The sequence below is a fragment of the Fusarium vanettenii genome (assembly GCF_000151355.1).
Source record: "Fusarium vanettenii 77-13-4 chromosome 7 genomic scaffold NECHAsca_9_chr7_10_0, whole genome shotgun sequence".
Lineage (NCBI taxonomy): Eukaryota > Fungi > Ascomycota > Sordariomycetes > Hypocreales > Nectriaceae > Fusarium > Fusarium vanettenii.
Genome location: NW_003315875.1, coordinates 1,201,263 through 1,221,942, shown reverse-complemented (window position 1 = coordinate 1,221,942; position 20,680 = coordinate 1,201,263). Strand labels below are relative to the sequence as shown.

The following is a 20,680-nucleotide window of genomic DNA, read 5'->3' as shown; positions in this document are numbered from 1 at the left end:
ACTCTTCATCAGGTAGTGGCTACTAATAATATTCCTATGCCCTTGCTCTCCGGTGCCTTGACTAGCCATGATCACATGTTTAAAACCGATTCTTGTCATGCTTCCTGATAGTGTTTTTGATCATCAGCGAAGATGCTTGTCAGTGAAGGTGTTACAAGTACTAACGGAACAGGGAAAAGACAGGTGCAGTTGCGGTACAGATGAGGATCGACCTTGGACGCTCACACTAGGCAAATATCTACTCTTGTGGCTTCGTGACTTAAGTTTTCCCTTCATCGTCTCTTCCATCATACTAGTCATAAATGATGCGCTTGAAACCAGCCTATGCCAAGCTGCTGACATGAACTCGCTTCTCGTTCTTATCGGGCCCAGCCGATTCATTCTCAGACTCTACGGTCTGGATGGGCTCGGAAGTGGCGATCCGCTTCGGTCTATTGGATGAATCGTCAGTATTCACTATCCACCAGCCAGTGGTCAAGAAGTACGTACGTAACATAACGCTTGTCGATGAAGTGTAGTGTGACGATGAGGATGATGCCTGCAGTCCACATGGAGAGCATGACAACCCAACCCGTTTTGTCTAGTAAGAAGTATTAGCGCTTATCCATGGCATCTCGCTAGCAGAAAATGTGCATGGTAATACATACAGTACGGTGCTTGGGTAGCTGGCCAAACTGATACTTGACTGCCGGCGTCGACAGCGTAGATAGCGACAACCGATATTCCAACGATCAAGGCACGAGCTTCGGGCTCTCCTGGGAACCTGTTCACGTAGATTAGAAACATTATCAACTTCAAGGACGCATAAACGGAACTCACATATCGGTAAACCAAGCTAGGAGGATAAGGCCCGAGGCTTGGACCATGTAAGTCATGAAGTAACTTGCGTAAGCTGCACTCAGAGGTACACTGTCGGGGTCCCGTGTCCAAATCGTCATGATGATGGCTGGGATAAGGCCAATGGCACCTGACTGTGTTAGTGTACCCCAGTCGGAAATGTTGAAGGTGATCACTTACTCTGGGTGACAATGAGCTGCCATCGGACCTGGAACAAATCTGACAGAATACACCAGAACCAAACTTGATTGCGAGTCAGAGGAGGCTTCTTGTGTGAGGGGATTAACTTACTGCAGACAACTTGGATAGCACCTCCACCAATGGGAATTGCATTGACCTGCGTCTTTGTCCAGACTGGCTGGCCCTCGCTGTCCATCAGCGACCGAAGGAAGACGTTGAAGTATCCAAGTGCTCCGGCACTCAATCCACTGACCACCCAGTAGGCAGGGATGTAGTACGTGATCCACATGCGAGCAGCTCGCCTATACATCCGTTAGCTGGGGAAGGGTTCCCTGTAAGGGACAATGCTTACTTGGACGCGGCCCAGGTAATCTTTTTGGATTCAGACCGGCCATGTCGCTCAAGTCTCTTCATAGCGATTTGCGCGTGAGCATCAGTGAACCACCACTTGGCCCAGGGGTTTGGTTTGTTGGGAGTGTCAGGAAGCATGACGTAACCAAAGAAACCAAGCACGATGGTCATGATGGCGTTGATGATGAAAAGCCATCTAGCAGCACCACCATTAGTTCATGTCCAATGTTTATTGGGGGGAATTCTTACCGCCAACCAGGGAGGTTACTGTGTCCGTCAAGAGTGTTCAAGATCGCAACTTGCAGGGCTCCAGACATCATACCACCGACTGCTCGCGCAGAGTGGTAGAAACCCATTCTTTTTGCCAGTTCAGAGGGAGTATACCACAACACTGGAGGTTAAGAAGTCAGCTTATTTCCCGAAACAGGGCAGAAAGGGGTGACTCACTCAGCAAGGTGATCATGCCTGGCCATGCACTGCTCTCCAGCAGACCAAGGACGAAGCGGAGTCCGTAAATCTGCTTCTCATTGTGCACAATAGCAATCAGGCCAGTGATGACACCCCAAGCAATCTCGAGCGTAGAAAGCCAAATGCTTGGTCGCACATAGGTCAGGATGATTTGAGAGGGAATGAGCATGATACAGTAGCCGATATTGAAGTAGGTCGTGAAGCTGGTTGTGGTCAGCGGGAGTCTCAGTCTCACGTTTGTATCACTCACAAGTTCAGCTCATTTCCAAACAGCTCAAGATCTTCCTTCATGCCGCTCACGTACGCGGATGTGATGTTTGTCTGATCCAAGAACTTGATAACTAAATGATAAGCTCTGGTTAGAGGGCAGATGACACAGTAAAAGATTCTTACTTACCCTGGGAGATGCATCCAAATGTCATGAGAAACAGGTCTAATCTGCGAACAAAGGCGCGCTCCTCTGGAGTTCTGTCATGCTTCTTCGCAAAAGCCAAACGGCCGAAAGCTTCTGACCACGCCATGTTGACTATTCGAATGATCTGGCAAGAATTGGCTGAGGATGTACCATGAACAGCGCGGTATGCAAAGTCTTAAATCCTACGTGTATCCCGCAGTTCAAACTCCCACATCTCGGTCTCCCACTTTGCTCTCTTACCCCATCCAATAGCAAATCCGGGGCATGAATCGAGCGAATATCGCCATCCTCCAACGGCCGCATCGTCAAGCCTTATCATCAGCCGCGCCGCCATAGTCGGCTCACGAGGTGGAACCATGTATGCCACCGACAACGGAACCAACGTCGTCTTGGCAGTGTTTCTGTAGAAAACGTCTTCTGGAGATGTAATTGTGTGACGGGAGGGAGGGCCGAGGTGTTGGTCCAGGCCTTTTTATTCCCGATGATGCAATTCACTATCAAGTCGCGTCAGCTGAATTGCAAGGCTCCGTGGTGGGCCCGGATGTACGGCACACCAGGGAGGACGTTGGATCTCCGCGTTTGTCAAATAAGAGATAAGGTTAAGAAATAGTTTACTTTCTTTAGATCTAGACTCTCGTCGTGCCTTGGGGTGAGTGATGTGTTGGACATTTGTCAGCTCAGCTGTAAGTCGAACAGTGGACTGGTCGAGCAGCCATCAGCTTTCACGAGGAAGAGCTGACTCGGTTGAAGGGGTTTCGGATATTCTACGGTTATGCAACAGTGGAATATGGGTCTGGCTGCAGAAAGATCAGTTCATGCGCGGAGTCCATGGGTCAACCTCGTAAACCTTCGTAGCATTGACAGGTCTAGGATGATTACATCATCTTCGTAACCCCAGTGTGCAATCTATGGCAATAGAGATTCGTGGACTAACTAAAATTTGACTTTTATACTCCGTAGAAGGATGGAGATCCTGGGGAATCGGCCCGTGGGTTTCTGGCTGGGCCAGTGTCCTGGTCGCTAGCCGAGAGTCAGTATATCCACCAGGTCAGCTCGCGCTTCAAGCTGGCCACAAAGCCTGAGTGGAGTCAGGAGGGAGATTCGTCATGTAGAAAAGTTTGCCGAAATACTACTGAGAAGTTTATGGACTACTCCGAAGCAGTGCTTCTGAAAGAGCTCCCCAGACAAACCCCTTTTTGCCCACCCCATTCAGTCGTGGAACTCACTGGTTATTTTCATTCGACGATGTGTATACCGGCCTGCTTTTAAGGGCAAGCTATTCCCTATCAAACCGAACTATTCTCCTCACGGCAGAGTGAAGAGAGGGGATATAGGCCAGTTGCTAGAAGGCGGTGATATGGAGAGCTGGGAAAGCCGAAGCGGTTGCCCAGGATAGTGTACCAGCCACTGTTAAGACCAAGCGTCGGAGATCAAGCACTGAAGTTTACCCGAAAATCTCAATACGGTATTCCGTATCCCTACCCGTCGGAATATCTGCACCAGCGTCCAATCATTTCACAGATAAGTAGGCCTCGAGCTATATTTCACCTCCAAATCGCGGCTAACCCAGATTTTCAACCGGGGCGGTTGCGTGATCAGCCACCGGTACAGCCACTTAATGATCCTTGGAGCCTTATCTTTATTCCCCCATTCCCGGCCTGGGGAAGCGGTTGGGTAATGCGATGAGCACATGGAAGTTGCATGACAACTCGACTGACTCGATCAACACAGGGCTTAGCCAGGAGCATGAACCCCCGGCAGCTCAAAAACATACTAGTCAAAGGGGCAGGCGAGCGGTGGGTTGCTTTCCAATGCCACGTTCCACAACGGCCCGAACCCTTCCTCAACTTCTTCACTGACATGGGAGCCTGGTATCAGCTGCAGCCAAACACGGCAACTAGGTGCAGATCAATCTCTCACATAACAATCCTGTACCTAGTTGATGTATATCAATCTCCCTTACCAGGTAACATTTCCGGACACTACCATGACTAAGACATTGGATCCCTTTTTATGATGGTCAAACAGGCTCTCACTTTCTGTTCAAGGGTGTTGGTACTTCCGAGACAGATCAGGTCGGTGTGCCGGCCTGCTCCTGACGGCACCTACCCTACACCGTGACCATTCGCCAACTTGGCTCAGCTATATCTTTCCATAGATACGTAGGCGACATACTACTGTGCTATAAAGCATTAGACAACCTACAAGTGTCTCTTTAGAATATTTAAGTCTTGAATTTTGCTTTCTATAGTCCGGTGCGTATTGCAAAGGCCCAAGGTAAAAAATGGCCACAAAGTTTTCTTTGCGTTCCCTCCATGTCGACTAAGATAGAAAACGGATAAGACGATGCAAAACCTCACTACACCAATCGAGACAGTCTCAGCTGTGTTGCCAAGTTTTTTTTCTCCTTTCTCTGGTCAAGTAAACACGTTGCGAGACATGAGACACGTCGAGCTGTAAAGTGTGGCCTGGGATGGGCAACCATCATCTCAAGCCGTAGTCTAGGTCTAACCCCTCAGGGTGACATGGCTTCGAACTAACGTGGAATTGTTAGTGTGTACCTTGGAATCATGCCTCGGGACCATAGAAGTAATCTCATGTTGCTAGGAGCTGCCGGACGGTCTCGCTACTGTTTTCACTGAAGAACTTTATCATCGAGCATTGGCCATTTGCAACAGTGAGAAGCTATCTCGACCAGCAAGCTGCATTGCCACCTGAGCTGTTGTTGAACAGAGCGCGGGTGGAGTCGCGGTGAGTAGTAGAACAACATACATATACAGCGTTTAATTCATAGCCCATCCTAAACAAATACTACAACCTGATTCCCACTTCCTAATACATCCTGTAAGGCTGTCATGAATGCCTTACTCTAAGTACGACGGACCTCAATGGTGATGGACCCGAGGGCATCCCCATCGTAGTCAGCACCCCAGTGCGTAACATTCCAGCCTGAAGCGATATCTGTGATAGTGAACTGGTTTTTACCACTCCAGGGACAGGAATAGTAGACCCGCGCAATCTTCTGCCCCGAGATGCCCGCAGCCGCCTTGGTCCAGATATCGACTGTTCCCTCCATGCCAGCCCATTCATTCTGCTTGCCAGTTTGACCGTACGCGTATGAGGTCTGGGGCCCTATTTCCTTGTCTTGGATCTCATCGTAGGTGATTCTGTTGCGGGTACCGCTGTCTTGGGTGTCGGCAAACGGCCATCCCCAGTGGTCACCCTTGTTGGGGAATACGAGCTTCAGGGTGTCGTCATATGTCTTGTTGGAAAAGCGGAAGAGAGCCCACTGATTCCAGCCCATGATGTCTTTGTTGTTGGGGATGGTAGAGGAGATTGTCTTGTGTTGAATGGCAAGTAAAAAAGTGAGAGATTTGGGGAAAACTGATAGTGCGAATGGACGGATGGGCTTTGGCAAATAACAGACAAGATCCTGATAGGTATGAGCGAGCTTGGTTGAAATATTGAGGATTTTGTAGAATATAGATGGACTATTTATATCAGAACTGTTGATGCTCATCGACTACCACGTGCGCAGACAGTTTCCCAGATAGTGTAACCTTGGCTCCAATATTGCCTTATCAGATGCCTCGGCCAGGTTGGAGGCCTATGGCAATCTGATCTCAATGATTCCAGGCCACAGAGCTGGATCGCGACCACAGGCCTAGACCACTAGTGTTGAGCTTAAACAAGAGACTATTGCCGGCCCGCATCTGCCCAGACGTGCTCAGCGACCATCGGAGCGAACATCATTGCCTTGTATGGACAGCCAAGAGAAGTCCATCGCCAATATCCCTGCACCTAAGTGGAGCTGCGGACGAACCCGCAGGAGGATACGCATATGTGTTGCTTCAGCTGATAAAGTGTTCCCCGGATAGGAAAACTATTGATGAGACTTGCAACATTATTGAAGTCCAGAGCGAGCCCGACTCGGCTGGATGATGACTATTGCTCTTCGGAAGCACTCATGACTTTGACTGCGCCGCAACTAAGTACAATGGCAGAATGAGAATACGAACAGACCTCCAATAGCACAATCCTAGATCATGGCGAAAGGACTGGGCGTGTTCCGTAACAAGGGCTAATAACCGAGAGAATCTAGCCACTGAAGGATATACACCTACCTGCAGCAATAGGAGACACCCTGATATAAGTTTTATAAAGATAACTGCAAGTCCTGAGTATTTCTTTTAGCGGAGTGTATCGACAGACCGCCCTGAAGCTACCAGACCCAACTCCTGCTCCCGTCGAATCAAAGTTTGATGCAAACAAGCCGTGGAAGGAAGATAGCAAGATCCGTCTCTGGATAGGTTCAAACACGGTCTTGTGGCCCCTGTCAGTCAGGGACGGTGATCCCAACAACGAAGCTGCTGGCCCTAAAATCAGCGTGAGACCAACCCATGGTATCAGCGAATTGTGTATACACGGAAGGCTGACTGTTGATATAGCTACTTGGAGATTATACCCTCCTTACATTTAAGGACGACGCGCGCCGAACCCCTGGCAAGGATGCAAACACAATATTTTTCAATAAGACAAACGGCGAGCTCGTCCCACAGCAGGAGAACCGGGGTCCAACCCGCTTCTCTTTCTGCAAGCTGGAATCGAGTGGTAAGTGGCAGCCATTGAATGGATCGGCCATTAGGAACGGTGACAAGGTGACCCTCTGGTGCCATTCACTCGGCGAAGGGGGCTGGAAGAGTCTCAACGAGCCCCCGGCATCGGCTGTTCAGGCCATGTACAACAAGGATGTTAGGTTCAACGTTCCGAGCCAGACTTTTACGGCGGTCAATGGCTACGCACCCGCCATTTTCACCGTCGAGTATATTTGATGCCGAAATGTAATGCGGTTAAGCGAAGGATAAGAGTGAAGAGGGACAGCGACTTACCTTAGTAGTCGATTCCATACAACTGAGACACAAAACTCAAGCATGATAAGTATTTTTCCATTTCCAAAGCCAAGCTGATGCTAGGCCCGGACTGAGAAACCTGAAACCTAGGTTGAGGGTGGTTGAGCATGGCCGCTTCTTTGTGGCCGTTCAACAGACCTAGGTTACCTGAATCAGAAGTCTTTCCCAACGATTAGGCAACATGGCCTCAGTGAATGGTCTACTTACTCAAATAGGTAGTTGAATTGCCTTAGCTGGAAATCTCCCCCACGGCAGGGCAGAATTGCGTCAATTCCATATCAACTTGAATAGGGAATTTTGGTTCCCCAAATTGGTATCTCCCCCACGCTTAGGGAGTGTTGGCCACTTAAAAGGCCAAGGTCTGCCTTCTTGCAGTTAGGTAGAAGCAGCCCAGCGTTGGGATAAAAGACAGCACTATCCTCTGTCATCTGTAGACACAATGCATGTCCTTAGCTCTCTGCTCTAGCTTGCTCCCTACTCTCTTCTACCTACAACATCCAAAAACCTCAATCCGCAATGGCACAGCTAATAAGCTCTGACGCTTATCCAACTGTCTTTACCATCAGACTCCACCACACCAAGATGTCATTCACAGCAACCTTTCGGACAAAATTGTTCCCGGGCCGCACCCAGAAGACTGAATGCAGCTGTTCCCGTCTTAGTCGACTCTGGATAGGTTCAGATCATCTTGAGGACGCATCGTCACGCAAACATCTCCTGCCGGAAGCCCCTCACAAAACCACAGTGTTGACATTCATCTTTCGATCAGAAGCGAACAAACAAGAAGCAACAGGCATCTGCTCCAGCGCGCAGAAGCCATCCGACTCTGAAGCCTTCAGAAGTCGCATGCTTAAAATGTTGACCGGATTGGCCGCTGTGTGCGAAGCAGAGCATCTTTTCGGGCAAAGCAAACCACGGCCAACCCTCAAATCTCTCCTTCGTCCCTTCAGGACCAGCAATCTAGACAGAAAGTCTGTCAGTGAGGAGGTCAGGGCCAAGATGCTCAGCCCGTTGACTCCCAGCGCACTCCAGGGACAAGGTCTCGGCTACATCTACATTCTGCGGTCGCAAATGGACCTGAGTACAGTGTCGGTGTTGAAGATTGGTTTCTCCAAATATCATCCTGAGCACCGTGCGCATGAGCTGGCGAGCTGCATTCCGGTGACTGAGGTTGTGGCTCACACGCCGTTGCTCCCTCATGCGATGCGTGTCGAGGCCCTGATCCATGCCGAGCTCGTTGCCAAACGAAAGATCTTGGCATGCAGTCAGTGCGGACACGATCACAGAGAGTGGTTTGAGATCTCACATGCCGAATCTCGGGAGGCCGTCATCAAGTGGAGCAAATGGATCCTGGGCCAGCCCTATCTCGAAGGCAATCTGTCTGATGAATGGCAAGCCTACTTGCGACAGCAAGACTTCAGCACTGTTGACACTGAAACAAGCGTTTCCAGGCAGTGGATGAAGATCCTGAACAATTTCCCCCGTGCTGTCGCCTCTGTCTCTCAGCAAACACAGCTGGCAACGTACGTAAACACCTGTTACTTTGAAGATGTCAGCCATAGAGCTCTCGGCCTAAAAGCAGGACGCGGGGCCAGCATTCGTGAGGCATTCCAACGCAGCACGAATGGCGGTCCCCTCGACATAAAGGATTTCATGATGTCATCAGATGACTTTGATTCCTTTTCATCCAAATTCCCAGCTGTTTTCGACGTCGAAATTGGAACCGAGTGTGAGCAGGAGTCCCTTAATGCACGAGAAGCATACCTATTCGAAGAGATGGAATACCTCAAAAACCTACAGACCGGCAGCAAGTCGGTCAGTGACCCAGTTCTTGGGACAACCGAGTCGCCAATGGGTGACGCAACCCTGTTGCCGGTTGTGTCTCTGGAAGCCGTGAGGCAGATGGATGCACCAGCGAAAAGCTGGTTTGGGTACACGCCGACACACGAAGGTTTTCAGCTCCTTCAAGAGGCGTATCAGAGAGGTGAATGGATTGGGAATTGTCCGCAGTTCAAGCTGCCAAAGGCTTTCCGCAAGGCAAACACCAAGAAAGATGGAAGACCCCAAACGAGCACTGGCAAAACGTCTGGCGGATCACGCCGCAGTGAAGGCCGGTTTGTTCGATCTGCAACCTCTGATACGTGGGAATTCACTTCTGTACTCGATGGAGACTTCATTAAAAGAACGCAAGAGGTGATGGAAGTTATGAAGACGCCGCTTGGCAAAGCTCTGGTGGAGAAAGAAGCACAGCGGACATTTCGACGTTGTGGACTCAACTTTTCTGGCAGATACGAGGCCGAGTCATCGTCAGATAGCAGTGACAGTGACTCCGATGAGATGGGCATTGATGAGATGAACATCGACGAGCCAGAAGAAGCCCAACCAGGAGCCCATACCCGGACTAGAGGATCGACTGGTGAAGGGTCACTCGGTCGTGCAAGTTCACAACGGAAAGATTGCCCTGACGTCGGGTTGAACATCTCGAAAGATCAGGCAAAACGGTGGCTGGATTTGTTCTAATGTGTATTGGCAAGAAATCTCTTCTCTTCTATTATTATCGACTACATCTAATAGTAGGTAATGGGCTATTTCATATGTGCTGAGCTTTATGTCCCAAGATGTCTTCTGTACTCGAGGCATGGCCAGTATTTCTCGACTGGGTGAACTCGACTTGAACCTCATCTATAGCAACCGCATCATTGCCCGTGCCGCTACTAGACGGCTGTTGCGAGCGGCCGATACTGTGTAGCTGATACCCATGGCTTGCCTTGTCACCCCTCCACCGCTTGAAACTGTGGCTGTTGTCGCCGTCATCGGGATGGGACTTTTGTTGGCTCGTGCTGGAGACAAACTTTGCAAGCCAGGGAATATGTCGGCGAACAAAAGGCTTCAGGTGAGCGAGGCAATTGCAGATTATCCCGGTGTTCATCTCGATGCAGCTCCAAAGGGAAGCTGAAGCTTGGGTCCAGGTGACGTCGGGGTTGTCCCGCATCTTTTGCACATAGCCAAAGCGAATACAAGAAACAATAACGACCCTAAATGGCCAAGTTAGACTTGCTGCGAATTGACATGGTGGATTGTGAGGTTTGGGGATACTCACGCAGAGCCGAGCGCAAGAAGAAGGCCAACCGTTATCCTCTGCTTCAAGGGCATGTTCAAGCGATGGATAAAGGGGATTGGAAGCATGATAACAATGACGTCACTGACGATGTTGAGGACCGCCTGCGATACCGTCAGATTGACGACACAGGTGTTTGTGCCATGTTTTTGAGGATGACATGGCCCAGCTAACAAGATTGTAAAGACGAGGGTGTATATGACGAGGCCAGCCGCAACGGTGTAAAGAGCGATTCGGAAACGCGAATTGGGGATAAGGCGGTAGTATAGCACTAGAATGGCCAGCTTCGCGAGCGTAGGAGGCCAGACGTATGTGAGGCCGAGCACGAGGAGGAGCTGTTCACAGCAAGCGCCTTGTCAGTATGTGATCAAAAGAGGTAGGAGTATGGTCAAGCAACATTACATTCAGATACCCTTGAAGGTCTGTCGCTCGAACATCCCATAGATGTTTCCCGAAGCCAGACGGAATAGCTGCATATACGTCAGTTGTGTTCCTCTCGCCAACCAAATCATCACTTACCGAGAAGCACCCCAATGAAGAAGGCCAACGATCCACCCCACGCCAGAAGGATCAGGGCTATCTCCAACGTTAGCAATTCAGGTGAGGCACATCAGCCAATAGCTAGACTTGCGTATATCCCAATCCAGTTTTCGGACAATGGCAGAGGCGCTATAGAGTCGCAGCGCGAGGGTGACGGTGGCGATGGCAAAGGTACATGAGTAAACGACGACGACAGAGCGCTGCAGAGTGGTGCTCCCGTCAAAGTCGGGTGTCACGCCTTTAGGCGGAGGCATTGCGCCCACGTCTTGCGACATGTCTGCGAAGTTGAGACCGCTTCTGAATTGGTAGCTCTGCTACGGATCTTGCTTCGGGATCGAGGACAAAGTAATGTCAGCTGAAAACATGTAGGTTGAGGATGTATGACGATGGTGTGGAGTACCCTCGAAGCCAGGAGGCCTAGAGACGTCGATTAACCAATGAAGTTTTGAGTTAGGAAAAGAAGTAGACAAAAGCTAAAGGAATTTAGCAAGACCCTTCACTGCCCCTGAGACGAGGACAAATCCGTCACAAGAGCGCCAAAGGGCAGGCTGGCAACCTAGCCGCCACCACACTCCATCTCCATTCGATACCGGAGCCTTTGATAGGGAGAGATGAAACCGGCGTAAAGCCGCGAGCTGGTGATCGCGATGGGCGGTGGAGTGACCAATAATACAGAGGGTTATAGAAGAAGTCGCCGATAAAGGGAGATACCTCACAGCGGCCAGGGACCATGAATCAGAACGTTACATGCATGTCACCTTGACTAATTGGTACGGAGTACCGTAACTCAATACGAACCCGAAGCCACCTTGGCTCTCACTGGGTACGGATCGTGTGGCTTTGTTAGTGATCTACACGGCACGGCTGCGCTACGGGTTTCAACCGACGAACTAACAGGGTTTCGGAACCAGCCGGTTTCAAGGCTTGGGATGTCCGTGTGGCGTCCAACTGATCGTGCTTGAGGGAGCCTAAAGACCGGTCCAGTTCCCCCTTCTTAGTTCTTTTTGCAGTTGGAAGAAACTTCCATGTGCAGAGGCTGGAACATAAGCCCCTTGGAGTATCTCGAAATGATTCCAAACACCAGAGTTCACGCCAAGCCCCGATGCCCCGGAAGCCTCAGGGGTCTGCGCCGGAAACTCCTTCCTAACCAGATAGCCAGAGTATTTCCAGCACACCGACTTCAGGTGCCAAACTCTAAAGAGTGGTCTTTCGCCTTGTCTCAACCCCGGGAACAATGTTACATCCAATGTTGATAGGGTCTTGGCTGTCCAAAAGATCAACTCTCGTTGTCTGGGACACGTACACCTTCTTAGTTAAGAACATCAGCCCATTCAACTCTGCCCAAGGATTAACAGACGTTATGTTCCGTGAGACACAGCGAATCAGTCGACAGCACCATAGTTCTGAAGCATTTGACAATTCTTAACGCAGGTACCACTTCGAAACGTGGTATTATCCGAAATAATGATTGGATCTGCATTAATGCATTCTTTCCTTGCATCTCTCGGTGGGTTTAATACATACACATCTCTGAGCGAGGTGTTATTGTTAGGTCAGACCCTTGAGCCCGCGCCCCTTCTTCGTATCTTATACGACAATAGAATACGGCTAAAGCAAGGCGCAGCGTGGAGCTCCCTGCAAGACAGGGAGATCCCCCACCCCCGTGGTCCGCAAAGTCCGAAGCCGCAGGTTGTACTCCGCAGCCTAGGAGCCCCTGATTTTGTCACAACGGCCAATGACCAATGCCAAGGAAGCTGGTCGGTGAGTGGCTCTCTGTCCTTACTTTCACCGTTGAGTGCTAATCGGCGTGATCAACGTCTACGTCTTTGGTATCTCAAGGCTAATAACTCTACCTCGGACTGTGCTCATGCTCAGATCCATGTGAGCTTAGCAGGTACAAATATAAACATTTATTTAAGCCCAGCTTTCCTGAGTACATCTTTGAGTACACTTCTACTCTTCGGTCCCTACCAGCAGTTCAATGCTCTTATGATCTACAATTGCTGCGCAGTGGCGTTCCGTCATCGCATGAACAATCTCGCGGCTCTGCATCATTGGTGTAGCGAGAGCCCACGCAAACCCATGGAATGTATGCTTGCGATATTCGTCCCAAACCTGTTCGACTTGGAGCCGAGGCCCTCCGGCGCGGAACAAGGTGTCGAGGTACGACTGCACAAGCCCTTTCTCGTGATTCCGACGGTTCTCAATCGATAGTGCGCCGATGATAAAGTAGGAGACATCATGCATAACTGAACCGGTATGTATAACCTGCCAGTCTAGAAACCCAGGTTCTCCAGTAGGCGAAATGAAGGTATTGCCGATATGCGCGTCGCCGTGGACTAGGCAATTGAGCGTCGAGTTAGATGGCTTCCAGAGAGCCTGAAACGCCGTTGTCATCCGCTCGCGGTTCATCATGTGGTTCGGCACTGGAGGTCTAGTCTCCCCAGCAAATTGTTTCTCCCATGCCTCTGGGGCAGCCAGGCCCAAGATGGCATCCCTGAGCGAAACGGTTTGACTAGCCCACGGAATGTCGTCAGGTGTGCTGCCCCAGGTGCTCGCGTGGAGAATAGCTAGCTGCTCGACGCTCGTTTGCACGCGATCGACAGGCCAGGTCTCAAGGGGGTTTCCGAATGTATACCCCTGGGACTTTAGGTCGGCCATCACAACGATTCCCTGTCCATTGATGGTATCCGTGCCACTGTAAAGAGTTGGAGGGAGAGGCATCCTAATGGTTGGGGCGACGTGGTAGTAGAACTCGGCTTCCAGTCGGTAGACGGCCAGCATATAGGGAATGACGGTCAGAGCCGGATTGAAGCCGCCCTTGACGCAAACCCTCATCGGAACATCGGCAGAGTCCTCAAAGGTTAGTTCAAGAAGGATCTTGGACGCTGTACCGTGGATGGCTTCAACGACCCTTGCATCTTGGACTGGCTTGCCTAGAATTTTGGTGAACCAGGGGGCGGTGAGCTCTTCGACGGTAAGAGGAAGAGGGTCGCTTGATTTCATAGCACCTCTCACTCCCTGAGAAGTACCATTTGTTGAGGCCGCCATGATTGTTGCTCTAGGTTTCCCTGCGGTGACTGGAGGGTGTCGTAGTGCTTGGTCTTAACCAAAGTAGGGTGCAAGGGCTACGGAGAATGAGAGACTGGAAATTGCACAGCATATTCAAGCTTTTATAACACAACATAGCGGGGACTCGGAGTGCAGGTAAAATCCGGGCCAAGGCTGCAAAGTCACCTTTAAATGTGACCCTACGTAGACGTAACCCTGTTCCGGTCTGTGCTTGAAAGCAGGCCACAACGGGATGATAGCCTTCCCAAGGGACAGGGTGTAGGAGTCTACAACGTTATTACTCACTAACTGATACGTACCTAGACTCCCGTATGACTGAGCTTTCCACGGATGATCAAAGGTAATCTCAGTGGCAATGCATGGCTCTTTCGGCCTAGATGAAATGAGGTCCGTGACTGACTCTGGTGTTTTGGTAGCTATATATGAATCCCCGAGATCCTACCTGGTACATTTGAATCACGTTCTAATGCGCCCAGGGCGGTTTAGCGTACTTCGCGGTTTCAGCGTCGAAGCCATACGGAGCCCCTGTTGAGCTCCTTGACTCATCCTTGCCCCCCCAGTGTGACTGCTTAAAGCTTCTTGGAACCGATGGGATAGGTGTGAATGGGGATTCAACAAAGGTTGTACGTTTAGGTTAATACGCTCCATAGGGCTGCTTGTTCCAGAGTGGAATAAGGCGATTGTTGAACTCGATGTAGACATCTCTCGGCTATAGGGTATCGACTTCAGTGATGAAGTCCAATCTTCAGACATTCACCTTTCACTTGTGAGCTTCGACTCGTTGATTGGTGGCCATGGGTTTCCAGCCACCCACGTATCGCGGCGCGACCTATCAGAGGTTATCAAGGCGAACAGTGATTGAAAGATGACGCACTGCCACAACGCCACAAGCAGATAAAACACCCCGCCTCTTGTGTCTCAACATTCTGACGCCTTGATCATCATCTTTTCTTTGACGTGACTTCTGTTGCCGACGGGGGTTCCCGGAGAACGCCATAATCATGTTGTTGAAACTCCCGCTTGTGCCATTTGAAATGGTGATTGCATTGGTGTGTCAACAAGACACTGCCTCAAAAGTTGCTCCCAACGAGTGGGATAGCTGACTCCGAGTTCCTACAGTTGGGGAAAGATGATATAAAATCGTTGTCGTCGGTGTCTACGGAAATACGAAAGTCCCTTCTCAAGGCACTCTGGGCCTCCATCGTTGACCGATGACTTTCGCATGGATGATGCTACTCGCTCAACGTTCCCCCAAGCAGCATCCATGAAGACATCTCAGCTTCTTTTCATCCCTGAGCCTGGTCAAGAATGGCACCTGTTTTGCCCTCACTTGTACACCATGCGCCGGCATCTAGGATGGCGTCTTGACATGGATGAGGAAGAGGAACGTTTCGAGAATCTCGAATACAAGGACATGTCAGTCATCAAGCTCTTTATGCCTCGAAAGCTGAAGAGTTTCAGGTCAGAAGGCAATCCAAATATCATTAAAGAATTCTTGTCTAACATCTTTGTTAGCTGGGAAATGGGAACTTGCGTCCCTGAAGAGATTCTGGCCGAGAAGGGCATTCTTGGCAGAATGCACCCAACAATCCAGTCTCTCCGTCTCATCACAGATCCTGAATGCCCTCGCGGCGCCTGCGAGCCCATGCGTCTCCCCAACTTTCGCCAGCTCAAGAGGCTTTCATGGACAGGACCCAACGCTGCCTATCTTCTAGAGCTGGGCCACCTCATCATCAAAAACTCCCAGCATCTTCAAGAGGTCGAAATTGATCTCCTGGACTGGGACAAGGTCGAGTCAATAAATGGCTACTACGATGACAGTGATAGCGATGGTTGGGGAACCGACAGCGATGACTACTGGATGGACAGCTCGAGAAATGGGGACAAAAAGGCCGGTGTCTTTGCTTGCATTTGGAACCGACACATGCACACTACCACCCCTAGGCCCATTTTCAACGCCCTGACCAAACTTTCATTGCCACACGTACGCGTTGGGCCAGGTTTGATCGGCGAAATGAACATTGGATTACTTCGGTCGCTAACGCTCCGATCATGCCTAAAGTGGACGAGCTTTCTTGAGTACGCCCCAAAACTCAATGTGGTGCTCAAGTTGAAGGAGCTTGAGATAGAGGACCATTATGATTGGCCTGACCCTCCACGACTGAGCACTCTCTGGGGGTCTCTAGACTCTTTCTTGGGCCTTGAAAAGCTGTATCTCAGCTTTGAGGAGTTGGTCGGAATTCTGCCGCCTTGTGGGCATATTTCTCGACACAGAGATACTCTGCGGCGACTCGCGCAATACGATGGGGCAGTCGCTAATATTCTTATCGGTGATTCCGATGATAGTGACGAAGAATCACAACGGGGCAGTGAAGAAGAATCACAGCGGGATAGTGGTGGAAAAGCCCCATCCCAGAATTTGCCTTCAAACCTCTATCTCGAGTGCCTTGGTTTGTCTTGCGGGCCGGAAAAAGTGGTAAGACTATTTGCATCTTTCCACGCCCAGGATGCTCACAGAACTTTCACGGTAGCCTCAATGGATCAATAATTTCGGTCCTGTTTCGTCGCTCAAGGTCCTCCACTTGCGCCCAGACATAACCGACGAGCGAAGGTTTACCAGACCAGTAAACGAAGATGGTTCGTTTTCCTAGATGATTCAGTTATTGATGCTTCTAAAGACCCCAAAACAAACTGATGTCTTGACAGAGCATACGGCCGCAGACGCTACGAAGAACACGCCGCAAGCGGCAGTGCAGTCTACACGACCTGCTCAGCTTCTAGAACCATTCACTACACTCGTCAAGTGGGCGTTTGGACCTGAAGGGCCGCCTTCGCTCAAGTTTATTACCTGTGGAGAGTTTGCCCAATATGGACAGGTTGATAAGGAGTGTTTCATTGTTGGCCGCGAATCGGAACGTGATGATGTGTTTCGATTGATAGCCCCGCGTAGTAGTGAGTGGAAAGAGGTTCTTCGGCATTACGGCGATCTTCTGGAATCTTGTCCGGATCAACCACTCTATGAGTGGCCTAATCATCCCCGGCCAGATTGGTGATTATTTGTGCCTGAATTGTACAATTCGAGATGAATCTGGTATGAAAAAGTCATTCTTAAGCTTCAAGGTGCACAATTGGGTTCACGGAAGCATTCGTCTTGCCTCAAGTCTTCGTTCTCATGTGTCATGGCCTAATATCGTGCTAGATCAGCGTTTTCCGGCAGTTTCAGTGAAAGGACTCAAAGTTCAAACCCATTGTAGGGAATGAGCCATGTGTTTCGCTTTGACAGTGGCAATGTCGGGTGTTTAGTAGATGGGATTCCGTGAAGCCGTCCCTGCTTCGTTTCGGACAATCACGGTCCTGACAGGAAACCAGCAACAATTCGGCTGGAACTCCAACAAAGGCCGCGTGGCCTAATGGCTAAGGCGCTAGATTTCGGTCTACAACTCGCAAATTCTCTAGAGATTCCAGGTTAGTTCAACTCAACATCATCCAAGTTCGAACACAAGACTAACAAAACAAAAAAGGTTCGAATCCTGGCGTGGTCGCACAAATTTTCTTTTTGCCTTTCTGGCCTTTCACATAAAGACCCCGGGCATGAGACGTCCGAGGATGCTTGGGTTGAGTTGTGCGACTGTGGGTCTCCATTGGTGCAACTGTCCAGATCGTTGCACGTGATGAAACACGTGATGCCCTTCAGCATCACTTTTTGTCCGCTCCGTGAATCGGCTAAATTCGAGAGTGATTGTTTTTATATTTATCCTTTGATTAGGTTTATGAAGTCCTGTTACAGTTCCACGCCTGAACTGGCCCTTCCTTGTCAGCTCCTTTATCTTCGTTCAAACTTGCACTGGCAGCCTTTTGGCAACTGCCGCGAGGGTGGTATGCCTGAAGGTAGGTAGGCTAGCTCTGCTGCAAGTCATAATGCCACCGCTTGAAAAATCTTGAAAAACCTTGTTTGTACGTCGATAAGCTCAAGGTCACGGAGTGCCTCAACAAAACTTTCGGCCGGATGTCCCTTGGGCTCAAAAAACTTATTATTTGCCTGCCTAGAAATTGACATTATTAATGAAGACTATAAAGACGACATTAGCCCCGGCAGGAAAAATCACAGTGGGCTCTTTTCTACATCCTCCTGCCCCCCTTCACAAGCAAACACATTTTCCTACTTCCTCCAACACTCTTCAACATTTTCAATACCCATAATCTCGTCTCGAAGTTCAATATCTAGCCCCTATCTCCGATACCATCAGCCATGTTCTCAGATTATGTTGACGTGAGCATGGCAGATGTTCTCAGCCAATCTTCTTTCGAGTCAGCTACAGAATCGGAGTCAAGCGAACACACAGTCCACGAGGAGGTAGGAGATTCGGGAGACACCAAGCCCTAGGAGCTAACGAGGTCTCATTTCAACAGATTACATGTGCGACGGATTGTTATTGTTATGACAGGTTCAGCGACACAGCGCAACGCTTCGCCAATGCCCAATCCCAATGGCCACTCCTATCTGCGCGCCTCAAGGAAAAGAGAGAGTATCTAGACAGCACTCGGAAATTCCTTGATAGGGATTGTGAGAGCAAGGCCGAACAGCAACTCAGCATTCTCACCCTTGCAGTCGACAGGAAACGCACCCACATTCTTGGCCTGAAAGCCTTCCTTGGGACCTTCAAAGGCGCGGATCTGCAGCGAATCATTAAAAATCGCGAAGCTGAGCTCGAAAAGCTCGAGGTCGACCAGGCAGCGGCCAAGGCAGACTTTGCGGCCCTACCAGAGAAAGTTGCAGAGATTCGCGAGTCTCGCTCGAGGTTAGTAAAGGAGGCTAAGGAATTGAGGGCGCAGGAAAGGGCGTGTAAGAAGGAGTTGGAACAGTGCAGCGTGGAAGAAAAGGCCGTCCAGGTGTGGGAAAAGGTTCACCGTCTATGTCTCTGCGGTTTGGCAGAGATGGAAGAAAAGGACCTCCAGGTGATTCTTCTGAATCTCGACGCAGAGCTGCACAAGAGAGGATGAAAGCCTCATGGCACCCAAGGCTAACGTGTGTCGCTATGAGATGCTCTCATGCCACTGGGCAAGCATGGCTAGCTAGCTAGACAAGGCGCTCAGGAAATGGGGTTTCCACGACTCCAGTGATGGTTGTTGGGTCTATTGAGCCGTGTCTCTGGAGTTGGTGTGCCTCAGCCTTATTTACGGGGATGAACAAGCTCGTCGTATGAGTTCTCGGGATAAAAGAAGCATTTGGCCATCGGATAATTTACTCAAAGCCCGCCGTGTCCCTTGGTTCAAAATTTGCTTGACCTACACTCCCAATCCAACCAGACGACGCTAGCCGGGTATAAACAACAATATTAGACTTGAAAACACACCTGAAAACCCTATGTTATTGGTCTCAGAGGCTCAAACACATCGCGAGCTTGATTCCTGTCTCCACCCAACTTCCTTCCCCCAGTTGCCTCTCAATCCTTCGTGTTCAGCGCACCATCGATGATCTTCCACGTATGCTCTTCGACATCCTTGATCTGCTGTTCGGTCCAGCTTGCCTTGTTCGAGATCAGATGGCCCTTTTCATCAATGAAACTCCAGAGCTTGTCGCCGTCCGCCGCCCGCTCGCGTGTTCCGCTGATGAGCCTCTCGGCGCACGTGTCAGGCTGCACACCCAGCAAAGGGCCGATGGCCTTCGCTGGGGCCCTGAAATACCACGGCAGGTTCTTGAAGATCTCGGTTCGCACGAAGCCAGGGAAAGCGTGCACAAAGTGTCTCTTGCTTGCTGGGTTCTCCGCCGCTTGATGCGTCGCAAAGGCTTGCACCATGGCGTCCGTCATGGAGATACAATGGGCGGCCGCGTTGGCGAGGCTAAAGTTGGACTTGAGATCCAGGTCATCCCAGATGAGGTCGGATGGTTTGCCGCGTTTTCCGTCGAGCACGATGAGGATCTTGGCATCGTCCTTGAGAACCGGCAGCAGCTCGCGGATTAGCAGCTGCTTGCCATAGAAGTGGAGCGCCATCTTGTTATCGATGCCCTCAGCTGTCTCGGTGCGGCCCGCCATGGTGCCGATGCCCTGGCTGAGGACGAGGTAGTCCAGTGCTGGCGGCTTAGTAGCCTTGTATGCGGTCGTGTAGTCTTTGATTGCGCGCATCGACGACGCGTCTAGCGGCCGGAACTCCATGTTGGCGTGAGGAATGTCCTGTGGCTTGTTGCGACCGCTGATGATGACAGTGGAGGATGAGGACTCGGCAGCGAGGCGCGAGGCTATCGCGTAGCCGATGCCACCGGTTCCTCCGACTACGAGAGTTCTTGTGGCCATGTCTCGAGGGATCAAGTAAGAATTGTTTGACGATATTGTGTGAATTGGTCCAAGTCCCTGGATCGTGATGGTAGTGGGTGGTGAGCCTCTTTATTACAGCAACAAATACCTAGGTAGCTGCCGCGTGACGCCACTACAGCGCTGGTTGTGTCCAAGTCGGGTAGGTCGATCGCCCCGAGTCCGGCCGGACTCAAACAGGTACAGGGTACTTATCACCGGTAAAGTCCGAGGATGCGCATTCAATGGCGTGGAAGGCAACGGTAAACTTAAGGTTATTAGAACCTGACTAGAACATTCTGGGAATTTAAAGTTGGTAGAGAAATTTGCCATCTTGAGGACTTGTCGGAGGAATGCGCGCGCCAGAGAAGGTTTCAATGCCGCCAGAATGTTCTGACAATGCTTTTTATTGCCGTGTTGGAGTCTATGAACCATGGAAAGACGAGAGAAATCGCCAACAAAGGACAGTGTTCAGTCACGCGTCTCCAAAGCCCATGTT

General features: G+C 50.4%; 8 protein-coding genes across 8 annotated transcripts; 3 read left to right on the top strand and 5 right to left on the bottom strand.

Moving 5' to 3' along the window:
- Window positions 1-322: 322 nt before the first annotated feature.
- On the bottom strand, window positions 323-2,357 carry NECHADRAFT_82945 (uncharacterized protein; the record flags this gene model as incomplete). The annotated part of the gene is made up of 11 exons (XM_003049221.1): window positions 323-431; window positions 490-580; window positions 648-763; window positions 820-967; window positions 1,018-1,080; window positions 1,129-1,319; window positions 1,370-1,564; window positions 1,618-1,759; window positions 1,816-2,039; window positions 2,087-2,177; window positions 2,234-2,357. The coding sequence occupies 11 exons, from the start codon at window positions 2,355-2,357 to the stop codon at window positions 323-325; spliced, it is 1,494 nt and encodes a 497-aa protein (XP_003049267.1).
- A 2,705-nt stretch (window positions 2,358-5,062) lies between these two features.
- Window positions 5,063-5,555, bottom strand: NECHADRAFT_82944 (uncharacterized protein; the record flags this gene model as incomplete). The annotated part of the gene is made up of 2 exons (XM_003049220.1): window positions 5,063-5,083; window positions 5,136-5,555. The coding sequence occupies 2 exons, from the start codon at window positions 5,553-5,555 to the stop codon at window positions 5,063-5,065; spliced, it is 441 nt and encodes a 146-aa protein (XP_003049266.1).
- Window positions 5,556-6,651: 1,096 nt separating this feature from the next.
- On the top strand, window positions 6,652-7,083 carry NECHADRAFT_82943 (uncharacterized protein; the record flags this gene model as incomplete). The annotated part of the gene is made up of 2 exons (XM_003049457.1): window positions 6,652-6,654; window positions 6,700-7,083. The coding sequence occupies 2 exons, from the start codon at window positions 6,652-6,654 to the stop codon at window positions 7,081-7,083; spliced, it is 387 nt and encodes a 128-aa protein (XP_003049503.1).
- Window positions 7,084-7,677: 594 nt separating this feature from the next.
- On the top strand, window positions 7,678-9,681 carry NECHADRAFT_82942 (uncharacterized protein; the record flags this gene model as incomplete). The annotated part of the gene is made up of 2 exons (XM_003049456.1): window positions 7,678-8,684; window positions 8,718-9,681. 2 exons carry the CDS (start codon window positions 7,678-7,680, stop codon window positions 9,679-9,681), a joined length of 1,971 nt encoding a protein of 656 aa, XP_003049502.1.
- A 70-nt stretch (window positions 9,682-9,751) lies between these two features.
- Window positions 9,752-11,073, bottom strand: NECHADRAFT_45325 (uncharacterized protein; the record flags this gene model as incomplete). The annotated part of the gene is made up of 4 exons (XM_003049219.1): window positions 9,752-10,196; window positions 10,262-10,614; window positions 10,682-10,793; window positions 10,907-11,073. The coding sequence occupies 4 exons, from the start codon at window positions 11,071-11,073 to the stop codon at window positions 9,752-9,754; spliced, it is 1,077 nt and encodes a 358-aa protein (XP_003049265.1).
- A 1,699-nt stretch (window positions 11,074-12,772) lies between these two features.
- Window positions 12,773-13,870, bottom strand: NECHADRAFT_45402 (uncharacterized protein; the record flags this gene model as incomplete). Its single annotated transcript, XM_003049218.1, has 1 exon — window positions 12,773-13,870. The coding sequence occupies one exon, from the start codon at window positions 13,868-13,870 to the stop codon at window positions 12,773-12,775; it is 1,098 nt and encodes a 365-aa protein (XP_003049264.1).
- A 1,360-nt stretch (window positions 13,871-15,230) lies between these two features.
- Window positions 15,231-17,302, top strand: NECHADRAFT_82939 (uncharacterized protein; the record flags this gene model as incomplete). Its single annotated transcript, XM_003049455.1, has 5 exons — window positions 15,231-15,352; window positions 15,407-16,367; window positions 16,423-16,528; window positions 16,598-16,843; window positions 17,253-17,302. The coding sequence occupies 5 exons, from the start codon at window positions 15,231-15,233 to the stop codon at window positions 17,300-17,302; spliced, it is 1,485 nt and encodes a 494-aa protein (XP_003049501.1).
- Window positions 17,303-18,800: 1,498 nt separating this feature from the next.
- NECHADRAFT_62461 (uncharacterized protein) lies at window positions 18,801-20,184 on the bottom strand (the record flags this gene model as incomplete). Its single annotated transcript, XM_003049217.1, has 1 exon — window positions 18,801-20,184. One exon carries the CDS (start codon window positions 20,182-20,184, stop codon window positions 19,336-19,338), a length of 849 nt encoding a protein of 282 aa, XP_003049263.1. The 3' UTR covers window positions 18,801-19,335.
- Between the last annotated feature and the right edge of the window lie 496 nt (window positions 20,185-20,680).